This window comes from Orbicella faveolata, unplaced genomic scaffold, assembly GCF_042242905.1.
Source record: "Orbicella faveolata isolate gen_17 unplaced genomic scaffold, um_ofav_v1 contig_3, whole genome shotgun sequence".
NCBI lineage: Eukaryota > Metazoa > Cnidaria > Anthozoa > Scleractinia > Merulinidae > Orbicella > Orbicella faveolata.
Genome location: NW_028301558.1, coordinates 17256052 through 17271622, shown reverse-complemented (window position 1 = coordinate 17271622; position 15571 = coordinate 17256052). Strand labels below are relative to the sequence as shown.

General features: G+C 40.3%; 1 protein-coding gene across 2 annotated transcripts; it reads left to right on the top strand.

Annotated features, from left to right (window-relative positions):
- The first annotated feature begins 6580 nt into the window (after positions 1 to 6580).
- LOC110046104 (cytochrome P450 1A3-like) lies at positions 6581 to 13930 on the top strand. 2 transcript variants are annotated; one of them, XM_089298101.1, is made up of 2 exons: positions 6581 to 6813; positions 12054 to 13930. In XM_089298101.1, the coding sequence occupies exons 1-2, from the start codon at positions 6663 to 6665 to the stop codon at positions 13460 to 13462; spliced, it is 1560 nt and encodes a 519-aa protein (XP_089154227.1). In that variant the 5' UTR covers positions 6581 to 6662; the 3' UTR covers positions 13463 to 13930. The 2 variants fall into 2 exon arrangements, with proteins under 2 accessions (XP_089154227.1, XP_020607435.2); XM_020751776.2 differs by lacking the exon at positions 6581 to 6813 and adding an exon at positions 9376 to 9607.
- The last annotated feature ends 1641 nt before the right edge of the window (positions 13931 to 15571 follow it).

Below are 15571 nucleotides of genomic sequence, written 5' to 3'. Positions count from 1 at the left end.
GGGTCTTTCATCTTCCTGTCTCTCGTTTCGGTAGAGCGGGAACATGAAAGACCCTGGGAACGACGTTGATGTGTCCCTAAAGGAGAAAATGCTTAATTACGTAGGGGATGTTTTGTAGTTGTATGCGCGTGATTAGAAAAAATACTTCAAATTGGCGTCCATCTACAGAACAACGGTCTGAAATGAATTTAGCTTGACGGTAACTTGACACCAAAAGGTGTGCTGAATGTGGAGACAGATAAGCGAAATACTTGAATAAAATACTATTTTATTACAGGTAGAAGATGTCATTCACATGCGGTATCTCCTTTATAATTGAGCGGAAGGTTCCCTAGGACCCCTAGTATTGTACAAGACGTCACAACCCTTGTGGACGTTCTTCACCACCCCTGTAAGTGCAAAAGGTTTTCGTCATATCCGGTACCGCAAAGCCGTATAGAGCAGAAGCCTGGTTTAAAGTGGAGCTGTTGCTGATTACAGCCTGACCCGCTCTCAAGCCTCACGTGCTCACTATGTTGAAGTCAGCTTTGACGTCATCAAGTTTAAGAAACTGCAATCTTGCCAGGATGCCGCCATTTTCCTCGCACAAATCAGCCACGGTGGCGATTGCGATGTCTATCATACCTGAGAAAGAAGGATTCAGGTTAAATTCCTGCTGGTGTCATACGCTGATATTTGTATTGAAGATTCGATTGCTGATGAGTGAATTCCACGTTAACTTTCAACTGGAAATATCAGAGCTTTCAGCAATTCGAGTGGTATCGGCTCTCATGCAGGTGAAAGTTGACCAAAGAATTCCCCAGTGAGGTAACGGTTTTCCACGAATCCCGTAACATTTATGACAAAAATATTAATCTGATATCGTCTCTGATCATATTTAACTACAACACACGCCAGGAAGCCCTACATCAGGTTTCCAAGGCCTGTCACGGGCACTTTCCAAAAGTTACCGGGTCAAGAGCGCTTTCCGAAGGTTGTCCCGACATAAACACTCTACGATAGATGTTACGTTACGAGCACTTTGAAAACGTTGCCCAAAGTTTCCGCAATTAAGTGAAAATACGTCATTAAAACCAAGTAAACCACCGCTTCAGTGTCAAGATGACCTGATACAAGGACTGTTTCCAAATCCATACTGTAAAACAACTAAAAAGCAATAATAGGACCTATACCTGCCACAGCGCCCACATGATCTGTTCCAGCCCCGACTGCCGGTCAGTACTAGAGGGGAACCGTCTACTGATGACAGGAAACACTTTGTATTTGCTTATCTCATGTAACTGACTTATCTTAGCGGAAATCGATATACCAACCTTTTTCTCTCTAAAAGTAATTTGACATTGTACAGTTTGACATGTCAGTTCAGTCATATTATTTAATCTTTTTCGACAGATTCGTCGTTTTTCCAGTTTTGGTCTATTGAGCAATTTCGCAAACTTAGCACCTTTTAGTTCAATTTTGTTTGTTTTCTTTTCTGACTCTCAATCTATTACTTTTCAAGGCGACGGATTCAAATGGAGACATTAATGACGTCAAGTGGCGTGATAACCAACGTAGAAAACGTAATACATAAAACCCATTAAAGGGTAACGTTCGGGCATGTAGTCCATTTGCCGGTGGTCATTACTTCCCAGTTGGCTTAACTCTTTAATTAAAGTTATTATCACTCCTTGTTATTTACTTTTTCGTGCTGATAATTTGATGAACGATTTTTCGGCATTTTATACACAAATGACCCCCGGCTGTGGAGATGAGCTATATCTGGACCGTGTGCCCTTTTTGCTTGTAACGTGCTGCGATTTTGCTCCAGAAATAACTCTGCCAATTCGTCTCATGGGAAAAAGTTGGTAAAAGGCTTCCCGTATCTGTTTGGCTGAGACTCTCAGCATAATTTGCATAGTTTATGATGCTGCATGCCCTCAAAATTGTGTATTGGACCATGACTTCACGGATTCGAAGGTAGGAAATATGGATGCCAATAGTTTATTTTTTAAACAAAAAATAATGATATAGAAACATTCGCCAGTATTTTTGCCCCTAAAAGTTAATTGAACAGAAGCTCAGAAATTTTAGGTAAAAAGGAAAGCGAGAAAACCGTTACTGTCGTCAGTAGTAAAGTACTCATAGCTGATAACCCCCTGGGGTGGAGTCTGTCACGTGTCTTCCGTGATAAAACGAGCTGAAACATCAAGTAAGCAGTAACTCTTTCCGGAGAAGAAGGACTGTTTTGGTAGTCCGTTTTTATTATGACATAGTTTTACTTACGTTTCTAAAAAGCTCGTTTCCTGACTGACCAAAACCAAGCGACCGGCGTGGATTTTAATACTTTCGCTCCATTTTCAATCATATCTCATAAACACTCTTTAATACAGGAGCACCCAACGAAAACGTTCGCTAAAAATGCACCATTCCACGTATTACAGACAAATATAATGCAAAAAGACCGTTTTGTTTGTTTATCCACGTTGCTGGGAAATACTTTAGCTGTTCAGCATGAAGGTTAGCATGTATGAAGCTTCCCAGCTAACTGATCGCATGAATATAACTTCTTGCGTTTGCCTAGAAGCAAAGTAGATGGGTTTTTGGTCAGCGGATATTGCAACAAACCACTTTCCCTTGTGTTAAACTGACAATGAAAAGTACAGTATTATGAATATAATCTGACCCGCTATTTGGATCGTGTCTCCGCCAGACTAAGTTTTAAAATGTCCATGAGTCGATTTTTCAAGAGAAGAAAACAGTTTCTGATATTTAATTTCTAAGGAGAAAGGCTACATAAAATCACGAGTTTCCCAGTCAGCGAGAATTCCACAAAACGCAGCCGTTGGGTGCCCCTGTCCTAAGTGGTCAATTTCCAAATGAGATTGTCATCTCGGCCCAATCTGTTGATATCCATTAACTAAGTAAGAATGTTTTTCCTGTATCTGGTGGTTTACTAAGCAGTTTAAAGGCCCAAAGAATTTCTGTTAGTATGATACCCATCAGCAAATAAATTATAAGCCATTTATCTGATTTATAACAAGGGATTGGCGCACAGTTAAGCCGGATGGAAGAGAATGCCAGTCTCTGACATGAAATGAAACCTGATCTGGTGAAACTAACTTTGACTTAAGGAAGTTAGAAGACTCTTTATTTCACCTTAAACCAGAAATCCCTTAGAAAAATGCTGCTGGTGTCAAAAAGAAGGCAAAAGGCTGTCTTACTACATCAAGATTGTGGAATAAGGAGGTTTCACATTAAATGGTTTGGTTGTGAAAAATAATTATAAGTAATCGTGTGACTGAGAGTGCAGTTAGGATGTACACTGCGAGTGATCCTTAGAACTTCTCTCGAAATTGCACAAGTCTTAAGTCGAGGGCAATTTGAAGAGCTTACAAATATCGCGAGTAGTGCAGATCCTTACGAACTTTTATAGGATTACTTATTCTCACAAAGCCCAATCACAATGCCCTGTTTTTCTCAGTCAAAATAAAGGAGGTATTTTCTGTGCCTTTTACTAGAAATCCCTTAGCCTGTGGGCAGGCTCCGGCTGGAAGGGTCTGAACGCGGCTGGATGGACCGAGAAGAAACTGGCTGAGAGTGAAGTTGCCTCCTCTCTTTTCTCTCCTCCTTCTTGCCGCTTTCTCTTTGCTCCATCCTCGAATGGAGAGCCTGTTCGCAACCAAGAACGGTCTTGAGCTAATACTGGTGACACATGGCTGCTTTAGTCAACCACGGTTGTGGAACGAAGTTTCGCAATAAATAGTTGAAAAATCAAACTGATCAAGTTATTTAGTCCAGCAACAAGTGTAACACTTGGCTCGGTGGACACAAATACAGCGAGAACTGATTTATAAGAGATTTTGTCATTTAATCGGTTGACTCTGCTTCTTACTATATTTCATAGCCTGGGGAGGGGGCGGGGGAGGGGGGAGCTTGACGTTCATGCGAAAAGTCGGGGATGCTCGTCCGTCTCGCTTAGAGGTGGACCTTGTCATATGGGAGTTCCCCCCCCCCCCCCCCCCCCCACCCTTTTGTAATTACTTTGTTTTACATATATAGGTTTTATAAACCCATAATGTCATTTCAAAAGGCCCTTTATTGGCTGTCCTCACCGTTCCATGCCGCACATACACTCTGTAAGTGTATATTTTATAAGAATATCGAGGCCGAAATTTGCGAAATGTTAAGAATATTTTAAGAATACACCCGAGGTTGAGATTTTGAAAAGAATGTAATTTTGTGTGTTGAAAATTTATCAGTACAATACAATTATCTGTTTTTAACTAAACCGTGTAAAATTAGCACTGTGCTAGCCGTGCGTTCGACGCTAATACCTTATGTGTGTCGTATCAGGCTTTACTGCCTTAAGTCTGGCTACAAAATTACTTCAACGACATCAAGGTCAGTGAAACGGAAATTTCATACGCTATAATCTAAGAATATTCATAAGAATTCGAATATTTTCAGCCTAAAATCGGCCGAAAAATAAGACTACACCATTTCTTTTTTATAAGAATATATTTTAAAGAAATCTTGAGGCTGAAATTTGCGAAATTTTAGGAATATTTTAAGAATAACCCGGAGGCTGATATTTTGAAGAGAATATAATTTTTTGCGTTGAAAATTTGTAAATGCAATACAAATATATGATTTTAACTTAACTGTACTACCTTAGTGTAAATGGCATGACTAGCCAAAAAAAAAGCACCAGCTGTATGTTCGATACTGACAATATTTCTGCAAGAGGTTATCTGTGTCATCTTCAGTCTGGCTCCAAAATTACTTCAACGCCATCAAAGTCATGATAGGACAGATAATCCGACGTTGTTTCCGACGTAGTCCACTTTGTACTTCTGTAATCTAAGAATATTCTCAAGAATATTCCCAAGAATATATACACAAGAATATATTCTCAAGAATATATTCTCAGCCCAAAATCGGCGGAAAAATAGGAATTTTGAGCCTGGGCTGGAAAAACAATATTCTTTTATATAAATAGAGTGTAATTCAAGCTGGAATTCTGTTTTCGGCTCAATTAAGTCCAAGGAGGATACTACAATATTAAATCAGGCTATCACAGACCTGTTGGCTGCTTAATATTGTCCCACTGACTTGAAGTACACCTCTTGACGGCAAGCTATCTCTTTTCACTCTTAGTATTAGTCATATTAGATATGCCCAGTTATAATGGGTGCACATAAGGTCCATATGGTACATTGCCGTGACGGATCAGTTTAAGTTGGACCCCTCTGAATCCACCAACGAGACTACAGATAGAACATATGGTCCGTATGGTACATTGCCGTAACGGATGGATTCAAATCGGGCCTCGCTGAACCCACCAACGAGACTAAATTAGATAAATCTAAACGGTCGGTGCGATGTTCGTTCTTTGTGATCGAAAGTGCCACATTAAGGACATGTAGGCCTGTTTGCCAGAGATCAGAAAGGCACGGGAAAACAAGCGGAATAAAACACTTTTTTTTTTTTACTGTAAACATGATTATGCAGGGTCGTGCGCAAAATTTACATCAGGTAAACATACAATGGTCAATGAGGCATTGTCAGGTTAATTCATTTAATAAGCAAAATGGACATGTGATTAGTGAAACGTATTGCCAGTTTGCAATTCCAACAGTTCCACTTCATTTGCTGCCACAAGGAGCGATGGAGGTTGAAATTGGGGCATAAGAAGACCCTCTGAGTTGAGCTCAGATTTCTACAATAAAGCTGGTTTGTGGTAAAACAGTTCAAGCCGAGATTGCCAAGCTCTAAGCTCTAAGTTCTTGACAGGGCGCTTGTCTTATCTGTAGTCAAAATATTCATATCTTTCTGTCATATCGGTTCAGTGTGGTCGTGGCTGATCACATGTCGCACGCGTGGCGCCCGGTTTAGCGAAAAATAACCTTTCACCGCGAGATTTATATTTGCTTTTTAAACAGCCTCTCGACCAATCATATCAATCCATATGATGTCGGCATTCAAGCCTTGATGACTTAATTGTGTCGAATTCAAATTAAATTTGCGACAAAAAAGAACATAATAACTGACCAAATTCGTATACCTCCACACAAAGTCAATTATTTTCATTAGCCGGTGACCCTTGGGTTATCTTATCAATTTTCTCAGCAAGGGCGTTAAAAAATAGTATCCATTGTCGGTAATGATATACGGAAATAGATTTTCACTTTAAATAAGCGTCCAAGGATAACACTCATCCTTTGTCAAAACTGACCTTTACATTCGAGTTTTGCACAATGGGTCCCGCTCCAAGCAGATGCCTTACTTTATTTGAGCCGATTAACACCTCCTTCGCTATATTAAATTCAATTAACCTGACCTGAGTCTTGCAGGATCAAAACCACCGATCACAACTGCACCATCAAATGTGTTTTCTAAATCAAGTGTTGAACACAGCATAAAGCGATTCCGGAGAAACAGGCCCAACGGAACACAAAGAGCACTCGCTTAAAACGTGCCGTAATAAATTACTGTCCTTATTGACACGAAGAGAATAGCGTGATAATAGCCGATAAATAGATAAGGGTTCAATGGGGTGTAAACAATTTGTTCGCATATTTATACCTCAATTCTTCCCTCTTGAGACCATTTGAACCTTGATCGCAAACTAGCGAGTTGCAGCGGAGAATAGAAATCTACGTGTGCAGTTCTTTGACATTATGAGCATGGCTTTTTCGTTCGAGGACCTCCTATCAGCTGGACAGATTTTGTTCCTTTGCTTTCTGGTGTGTGCGTTCCTGACTGGAAAAGCCATATGGCAGCATTCTTTTTGCAAGTTGCCTCCAGGACCCTGGGGCATCCCTGTAATAGGTGAGAATTTTTTTTTAACATTCCTTCGTTTAGAAATTTCACGTTTTCGCGAGGTAATTTTTCTTCCCTCATCCTATCCTCGGGCCGCAATGTTTTGGAGTTTTGCTTGTTTTAAACAGTTTCGTACTTATTTTGATGCTTAAAGTCAGTAATAACTACTTATTTGCTAGCGAACTCATGTGCGTTAAATGCGCAAAGTTGGTAAAATCTCAGTTTTAGAGCAGAGTCAGCAAATTGAAGTTGTGCGCTTTCTCGAGTTTATCGGACTCTAATATAAAAGACCCCCTTTGGAAATAATATTGTGCCTGTCCGTGATTTCGCCGAGTACTGTACGTTATTACCTTGTGTTATTTCGTAAGGCTCTGTTTCAAGGGCTTTATTGAAATCACCTTTACCTAAACAAATCGGATTTGTTTGATTCTTCAATTTTAAGGAAAATGCAGAGAATGTGAAATCAGGGGAACAACATTTTCCTTGCCCAAAAGAACCAATAGCTGTAAATCCACGAGAATGGATTCTTTGTTCTCCAACCCAACGAGAAAACTGCACAATCGTGAATAATTATGGCGCCGTACCCAGTTGCATGACAAGAGCGTACCAACAAGAAGAATATTGCGTGTTCTCGGCCGATAGGTGACGAAGCTCTGTTTATTTTGAGCGTTTCTTACATAAGAAAAAACCAAATAATGTCAGACTCTCCGCCAACTGAGAACCAACACAGAGCCCAACAGTGTTTTGTTTTTTCTTCTTCTTCGTCTTCCTGATCAAGAACCGCCAGTTTTTTAGTTGTTGTTTTTAAACAGCTCTTAGGCATAAGCCAATTATTCTTTATTGAACATTTTATGGAACCGGGAATCATTGAACGGAAGGTCTGATCAACAGAAACTGAGAAAAGAAACATATAAGTCTAATGGTTTACCAAACTTCAGATTATTCAAAAAAAGGTGGGTCATCCAAAAATTTTCTTATCAAGATGTGAACGAAAACAACGAAAAGTACTTGAAGTCGTTACTGAATCTCTCGGCAAAGTTCCTTGTAGCAATTCGATATATTTTGGAGCCGTTTCTAGCAACCAGAAAATTTTTCATTGTCTCAATTTCTGCACTCAGTAAACAAAACTGGACTTTGACACCAAATCACTCATTGGGATTAGTTCCGGCAAAGGGCATAATGTGTTTGAAACAAATTCCTTTAACGTTGATTTGTCGAGCTGATGATTTTTAAAACGTAGTTAAAAACGCTTTATGCCGCGCGACTGATTGGAACTTTGTTTAGCTCAAGGTTAGCGAAACTGTCGATTATTTGATTGGCTTCGACTACGTAGTGATTTGGCTTGAATCACGTAATATGCGTGGGCTCGGCCAGCTTGTGGGCTAACGGCAGGTAAAGAATGAGGCACGTGCTCAAGCCACAGCCCCCTGAACAAAACCAGTTGACCTTCTTTGGCTAATGAGCTGCGCATCCCGATTGAAAAAGCCGACTATAGTCGATCAGAATACTCTTACAAAACTGTTTAGTATGCAGTGCCATGATCACAGCCTACTCTAGCTCGCTCGATTGCGTGCCAATCGCCCGGGTCAGTTGGCTTAAAATATTCCGGCTGTCAGTCTTGACAATAAAGGTACTGAGACACGTTCATACGCAAATGCTTGAGAAATGAAAGGATTTTATTTTTGCAGAGGCAGTATTTATAATAATAGCTGTCAAGTATGCGCTACATGTCATGATTAAATCCAAGAACTTAATTAGTTAATCAGCATTGATGTAACATTGCAATAAGTTTACACAATTTATATTTTCAAACGGAATACGGGTGCAATAACCTTTGAGAACCAGCAATGCAACCAGATAAGGCTTTCCGGGGTAGACATTTTCCCGGCATTTAGAATCTGACTTTCATGCATGTATATATCAGCTCTTACTAGCGCGTTCAGTGCGATGGAATGTAATCAATAAAACTACGAACATATCCCGTGAAATGTTGAGGTAATAAAATCCCACTTCAGAAGATAATAGCTTTTTTTAGTGTGAGAAAAGATCACAGCAAGTTTTCCACGCTATGAAATGTCCTGTTCGGTGAATGTGTTCGAACTTAACTTAATAAAATTCTACGCAAAACTGGACATTTGATTTATTTCAAGTTCTATATTTATGGTCTGTGGAATCCGCGAAAAAGCATTCGTTTCGTGTTGCTTTTAGTATACACTTAGGGTAACAATTACTGTACTCAATTTGATAGTAACAACTAGAAACAATAAACTATTAGCATGGTAACAGAGATAATTTCATGCCGATTTAAAATGAAATTTGCCAATCGGCTCCAATTCGTATTCAGAACTGCACCATCAAATGTGTTTTCTAAATCAAGTGTTGAACACAGCATAAAGCGATTCCGGAGAAACAGGCCCAACGGAACACAAAGAGCACTCGCTTAAAACGTGCCGTAATAAATTACTGTCCTTATTGACACGAAGAGAATAGCGTGATAATAGCCGATAAATAGATAAGGGTTCAATGGGGTGTAAACAATTTGTTCGCATATTTATACCTCAATTCTTCCCTCTTGAGACCATTTGAACCTTGATCGCAAACTAGCGAGTTGCAGCGGAGAACAGAAATCTACGTGTGCAGTTCTTTGACATTGTGAGCATGGCTTTTTCGTTCGAGAACCTCCTATCAGCTGGACAGATTTTGTTCCTTTGCTTTCTGGTGTGTGCATTCCTGACTGGAAAAGCCATATGGCAGCATTCTTTTTGCAAGTTGCCTCCAGGACCCTGGGGCATCCCTGTAGTGGGTGAGAATTTTTTTTTTAACATTCCTTCGTTTAGAAATTTCACGTTTTCGCGAGGTAATTTTTCTTCCCTCATCCTATCCTTGGGCCGCAATGTTTTGGAGTTTTGCTTGTTTTAAACAGTTTCGTACTTATTTTGATGCTTAAAGTCAGTAAAAACTACTTATTTGCTAGCGAACTCACGTGCGTTAAATGCGCAAAGTTGGTAAAATCTCAGTTTTAGAGCAGAGTCAGCAAATTGAAGTTGTGCGCTTTCTCGAGTTTATCGGACTCTAATATAAAAGACCCCCTTTAGAAATAATATTGTGCCTGTCCGTGATTTCGCCGAGTACTGTACGTTATTACCTTGTGTTATTTCGTAAGGCTCTGTTTCAAGGGCTTTATTGAAATCACCTTTATCTAAACAAATCGGATTTGTTTGATTCTACAATTTTAAGGAAAATGCAGAGAATGTGAAATCAAGGGAACAACATTTTCCTTGCCCAAAAGAACCAATAGCTGTCAATCCACGAGAATGGATTCTTTGTTCTCCAAATCAACGAAAAAACTGCACAATCATGAATAATTATGGCGCCGTACCCAGTTGCATGACAAGAGCGTACCAACAAGAAGAATATTGCGTGTTCTCGGCCGATAGGTGACGAAGCTCTGTTTATTTTGAGCGTTTCTTACATAAGAAAAAACCAAATAATGTCAGACTCCCAGCTAACTGAGAACCAACACAGAACCTAACAGTGTTTTTTTCTTCTTCTTCTTCTTCGTCTTCCTGATCAAGAACCGCCAGTTTTTAGTTGTTGTTTTTAAACAGCTCTTAGGCATAAGCCAATTATTCTTTATTGAACATTTTATGGAACCGGGAATCATTGAACGGAAGGTCTGATCAACAGAAACTGAGAAAAGAAACATATAAGTCTAATGGTTTACCAAACTTCAGATTATTCAAAAAAGGTGGGTCATCCAAAAATTTTCTTATCAAGATGTGAACGAAAACAACGAAAAGTACTTGAAGTCGTTACTGAATCTCTCGGCAAAGTTCCTTGTAGCAATTCGATATATTTTGGAGCCGTTTCTAGCAACCAGAAAATTTTTCATTGTCTCAATTTCTGCACTCAGTAAACAAAACTGGACTTTGACACCAAATCACTCATTGGGATTAGTTCCGGCAAAGGGCATAATGTGTTTGAAACAAATTCCTTCAACGTTGATTTGTCGAGTTGATGACTTTTAAAACGTAGTTAAAAAGACGCTTTATGCCGCGCGACTGATTGGAACTTTGTTTAGCTCAAGGTTAGCAAAACTGTCGATTATTTGATTGGCTTCGACTACGTAGTGATTTGGCTTGAATCACGTAATATGCGTGGGCTCGGCCAGCTTGTGGGCTAACGGCAGGTAAAGAATGAGGCACGTGCTCAAGCCACAGCCCCCTGAACAAAACCAGTTGACCTTCTTTGGCTAATGAGCTGCGCATCCCGATTGAAAAAGCCGACTATAGTCGATCAGAATACTCTTACAAAACTGTTTAGTATGCAGTGCCATGATCACAGCCTACTCTAGCTCGCTCGATTGCGTGCCAATCGCCCGGGTCAGTTGGCTTAAAATATTCCGGCTGTCAGTCTTGACAATAAAGGTACTGAGACACGTTCATACGCAAATGCTTGAGAAATGAAAGGATTTTATTTTTGCAGAGGCAGTATTTATAATAATAGCTGTCAAGTATGCGCTACATGTCATGATTAAATCCAAGAACTTAATTAGTTAATCAGCATTGATGTAACATTGCAATAAGTTTAAACAATTTATATCAGTTTTCAAACGGAATACGGGTGCAATAACCTTTGAGAACCGGCAGTGCAACCAGATAAGGCTTTCCGGGGTAGACATTTTCCCGGCATTTAGAATCTGACTTTCATGCATGTATATATCAGCTCTTTAGTATGAGAAAAAATCACAGCAAGTTTTCCACGCTATGAAATGTCCTGTTCGGTGAATGTGTTCGAACTTTACTTAATAAAGTTCTACGCAAAACTGGACATTTGATCTATTTCAAGTTCTATCTTTATGGTTTATAGAATCCGCGAAAAAGCTTTCTTTTCGTGTTGCTGTTAGTATACACTTAGGGAAACAATTACTTTACTCAATTTGATAGTAACAACTAGAAACAATAAACTATTAGCATGGTAACAGAGATTATTTCATGCCGATTTAAAGTGAAATTTTTCAATCGGCTTCAATTCGCATGGAGCATTTTTCTGCACCGATTATCGAACGACCAACCGAGAATTTGGATTTGCCGCTCTAAAGTTTACGTTAGATTTTATGCTTAACCCTACAGGCCCGCAAAAATTGTTCATTCGACTCTGATGATAGCTCACTGACACTTCTGTCTCTGTCCTGCTAATCATTTTCTCGTGTAGTTTCACTCTAAACGGTTCGCTTATTCTCTCAACAGGAGCATCTTTCCGCCTGGGAGAGAACCCGCATCTTGATCTCACCAAGATGGCACAGAAGTACGGAGACGTGTTCAGCCTGATGCTTGGAAACCGCTTGGTGGTGGTACTCAACGGAGTCGATGCTATACAAGAGGCCATGGTAAAGCATTCCAAAGCCCTTGCTGGCAGACCACAGCTGCACACCTTTAAACTTGCCAATCCTGGGGGAAACAGTCTTACCCTCACTGATTACTCACCCCAATGGCGACTATCTCGCAAGATCAGCGTCGCTGCGATCCAGAACTTTGCCAAGAATACAGACGCCTTGGAAGAGAAACTGCTGCAGGAATCTCAACGAATGGTCCACTGCTTCAAGCTACAGAAAGATAAACCCGTTGATGCTCTTATAACTCTGAAGTTGGCCACGGCTAACATCATACTTGGTGCGCTATTCAGCATCAATGGCTCCTACGACGACGAAGGCCTTCGTGGACTTCTCCAGCTGGCAGACGGCTACAGTGATGCTGTGAACGGTAGCAGCCATGTTGATTTCTTGCCGCTCCTGAAGTACCTGCCCAATAAAGCGCTCTCAAAGCTTGAATTTTTATTGAAGGCCTTTAACGATGTCACCACCAAGATGTTTTTGGAAAACAAGCAAACCTACACTGAAGGGCAGGTTCGCAACATCGCAGATAGCTTCATCAGCGTTGTCGAGAAAGAAACCATGAAAGAGACGGAGAATCGTCCTGCTGGAGAGGATACCCTTAATATGGCTCCTCTACTAAGCGATGAACAGATTGTTGTAGCCATGATGGATCTCTTTGGCGCTGGCTTTGAAACAACTTCCGCCACCATATACTGGGGTCTAGCTTACCTCATGAAATATCCCGACATCCAACGCCAGCTGCACGAAGAGTTGGATCACGTGATCGATCGACAACGACTTCCGACCCTGGCAGACATAACTTCACTTCCTTTGCTACAAGCCACAGTCTACGAGCTACTGAGGGTTACAAGCCTCGCTCCTCTCTCCGTCCCTCGCTCCACGACCACCGAGACCAAAATTCGGGACTTCACAATCCCTAAAGACACCATGGTTTTCGTTAACTTGTGGTCGGTACATCGTGATCCAACAACTTGGAATGACCCGGATGTTTTCAACCCAAGGCGTTTCTTGAATGGAGCTGGTGAGGTGCTCGATCCCAAGTCCCTAGGAGGATTCCTACCATTTTCCATGGGCCGTCGAAAGTGTCCCGGTGAACCTCTGGCTTTGAAATCACTTTCTGTGTTCCTTGCAGCACTGCTCCACAGCTTTCGATTTTCGCAGGAAGGATTGCCAGCCGAGTATCAAGGCGTTGATCTACAGGGAAAATGCGGCCTTACTTTGGCGCCAAAACCTTTTTATGTTCGAATCGAGGAACGGCTATAAGAACACAAAAATGACTGATCAGAAATGATCCAAATAATATATCGATCGCATAGGTGGAACAATGTCGAGTCATCCCAATGGGATTAATTTCTTTTGGCAAAGAGCAGTGTAGAAAATGTTTAGTAAGTTGAGCTATTATGAGACTCGAACTTTACCGAGCTTTACAAATAAGAATTGTGACTTGATTATTAGACTCTGTATTTATCCTCAGTGCTATCGAATAATAAAAAGCAATTTGCGTATGAAATTGATTTTGTGCACTGTGTAATCAGTTCAAAATTTTTATAGCTAATAAAACACTTTATCACATATATATTTTTTTCACGCAATGAAGCAAATCTTACGATCGAAGTGTAGAGTGCTCGACTTAAGTAGGCAGAGGATACTAGAAAACTGGAATTAATCTTTTAAGTGTAAATCAAACTGTAAACAAATTTGAATTGATTAAAAGTTACTTTGTCATAACAACTTGATTGTTGAATTGTTTTTTGTGTGTGTGAAATCTCTTTGCAAAGGCTGTCGTTCAAGGCGCGATTAAGGGTTGCTGACAGTCTGAGGAATTAAACTAATCTAGTTTCCTTGCTATAGCAATTAATGCTTTTTACCTATTAATTGATTGATCGCGATGAACAGTTGAAGGAAAACTTTCTGTGCTTTCAGCAAGATCGTAAAGCAGCGCTTTCCACTAATTTCTACTAATGTTAAGTTACGTTCATCAAATTAAAAGTGAACGGAACTAACAGAAATTCATACTGGTGTTAAATGAAAGCTTGAATTTCAACAGAGTGGAGACGTCATTAGTCTTTAAGGAAACTGTTGGGGCTGCGTTGGTGGGCAACTGAAACACTTAACTATAGTATTTCACGTATTTATCAAGCTGACGATAACCGTCGTAACGGGTTTGTGAAGCTGATATTTTGATAGTAATCCCTTGGTTAGCCAGGGCTGACGTTCGAATTGTGGGCATCACAACCCGGGGAGGGGACTCCCATATGGAGTGAACGGGGATGCTCGTCGGAAAGTTTGAATTTAACCCCTATCAGTACCTAAAAGAGACCAATCTGGGTGTGGCCGAAGCTTATGCAGACCCCTAAAAGAGACCACTTTATAAAACAGACAAATAAAAGGTAGAGTGACATTTAATGATGGCGAATTTGTTTGTATGAATTGAGTAAATATAAAGAATCAAAATTCTTTCTGTTTTGTTATTTCTTCGCGTGCAGCCCTTAACGAGACTTTGACGGCTAAAAATAATAACATTTTGCCCAGAAAACCCTAAGCGAGACCAAAATCCGAAATTTACACCCCTAAGCTTCACAAACTCGCTACAACGGTTAAACTCCCTCTATCAACGTCAAGTTGATAAATTCCCTGGCAGAGATATTTTACTTCTTGTTTCTGCTACCGAAGCGCGAAAATAAATGCTGAAAAATACCGGCTTGCGTATGGGATTCCAACACCCATGTCGTACATCGATACCCGCGTTGCAGGTGGGAAGTACAGAGAGCGAATATATACCCTAATACTGTATTCGAGTGTAACTATAGTACTGCGACAGAGAAATATGGTACATGAAAGATCATAGTGACTATGAACACATTTTGGACATTTTAAGCTGTTGGGAAAATTAAGCCGGCTGAAAAATTCAGACTTGACAATTTTGTGAGTTCGTAATATGCCAGACGTTAAGGTTTAAAGGCAAGCAGCATAAAGAAATATTTAAGAAACTAGGAGTAATAGCTAGTAGATGAGGGAGTGCGTTCGATACGTTGTGTGACTGCAGTATGAAGAGGAATGTTATTATTGCTTTGTGCTTCGATGTGCATGGGGTCTTGACTTTTACAGTGTAAATTATAACTCAAGATCTCCAGGATATGACCTAAATAATTCTTTGACTCGTAGAATCGGTAAATTTATGTTTATGTTGTGGCAAATCTGACCATTTGCCGTCGGCGAGCTGCATAACTCGGAGCGCGCAAGACTTGTCTTGTTCGAAAAAACCATGCTTTGTCTGTAGGTGTGAGCCAGGTTTTGTTTCATTCATGACGCAACAGTTGTTTGCGGTCAATCGTGACCGGGTTGATAACACAGGAGTCGTACAAAAATAAA

Excerpts from the sequence above, each read along its gene's own strand:
- LOC110046104 (XM_089298101.1), top strand. The coding sequence starts at position 6,663 with ATGAGCATGGCTTTTTCGTTCGAGGACCTCCTATCAGCTGGACAGATT. Across the intron at positions 6,814-12,053 it reads CTGGGGCATCCCTGTAATAG|GAGCATCTTTCCGCCTGGGA; the intron begins GTGAGAATTTTT and ends TTCTCTCAACAG.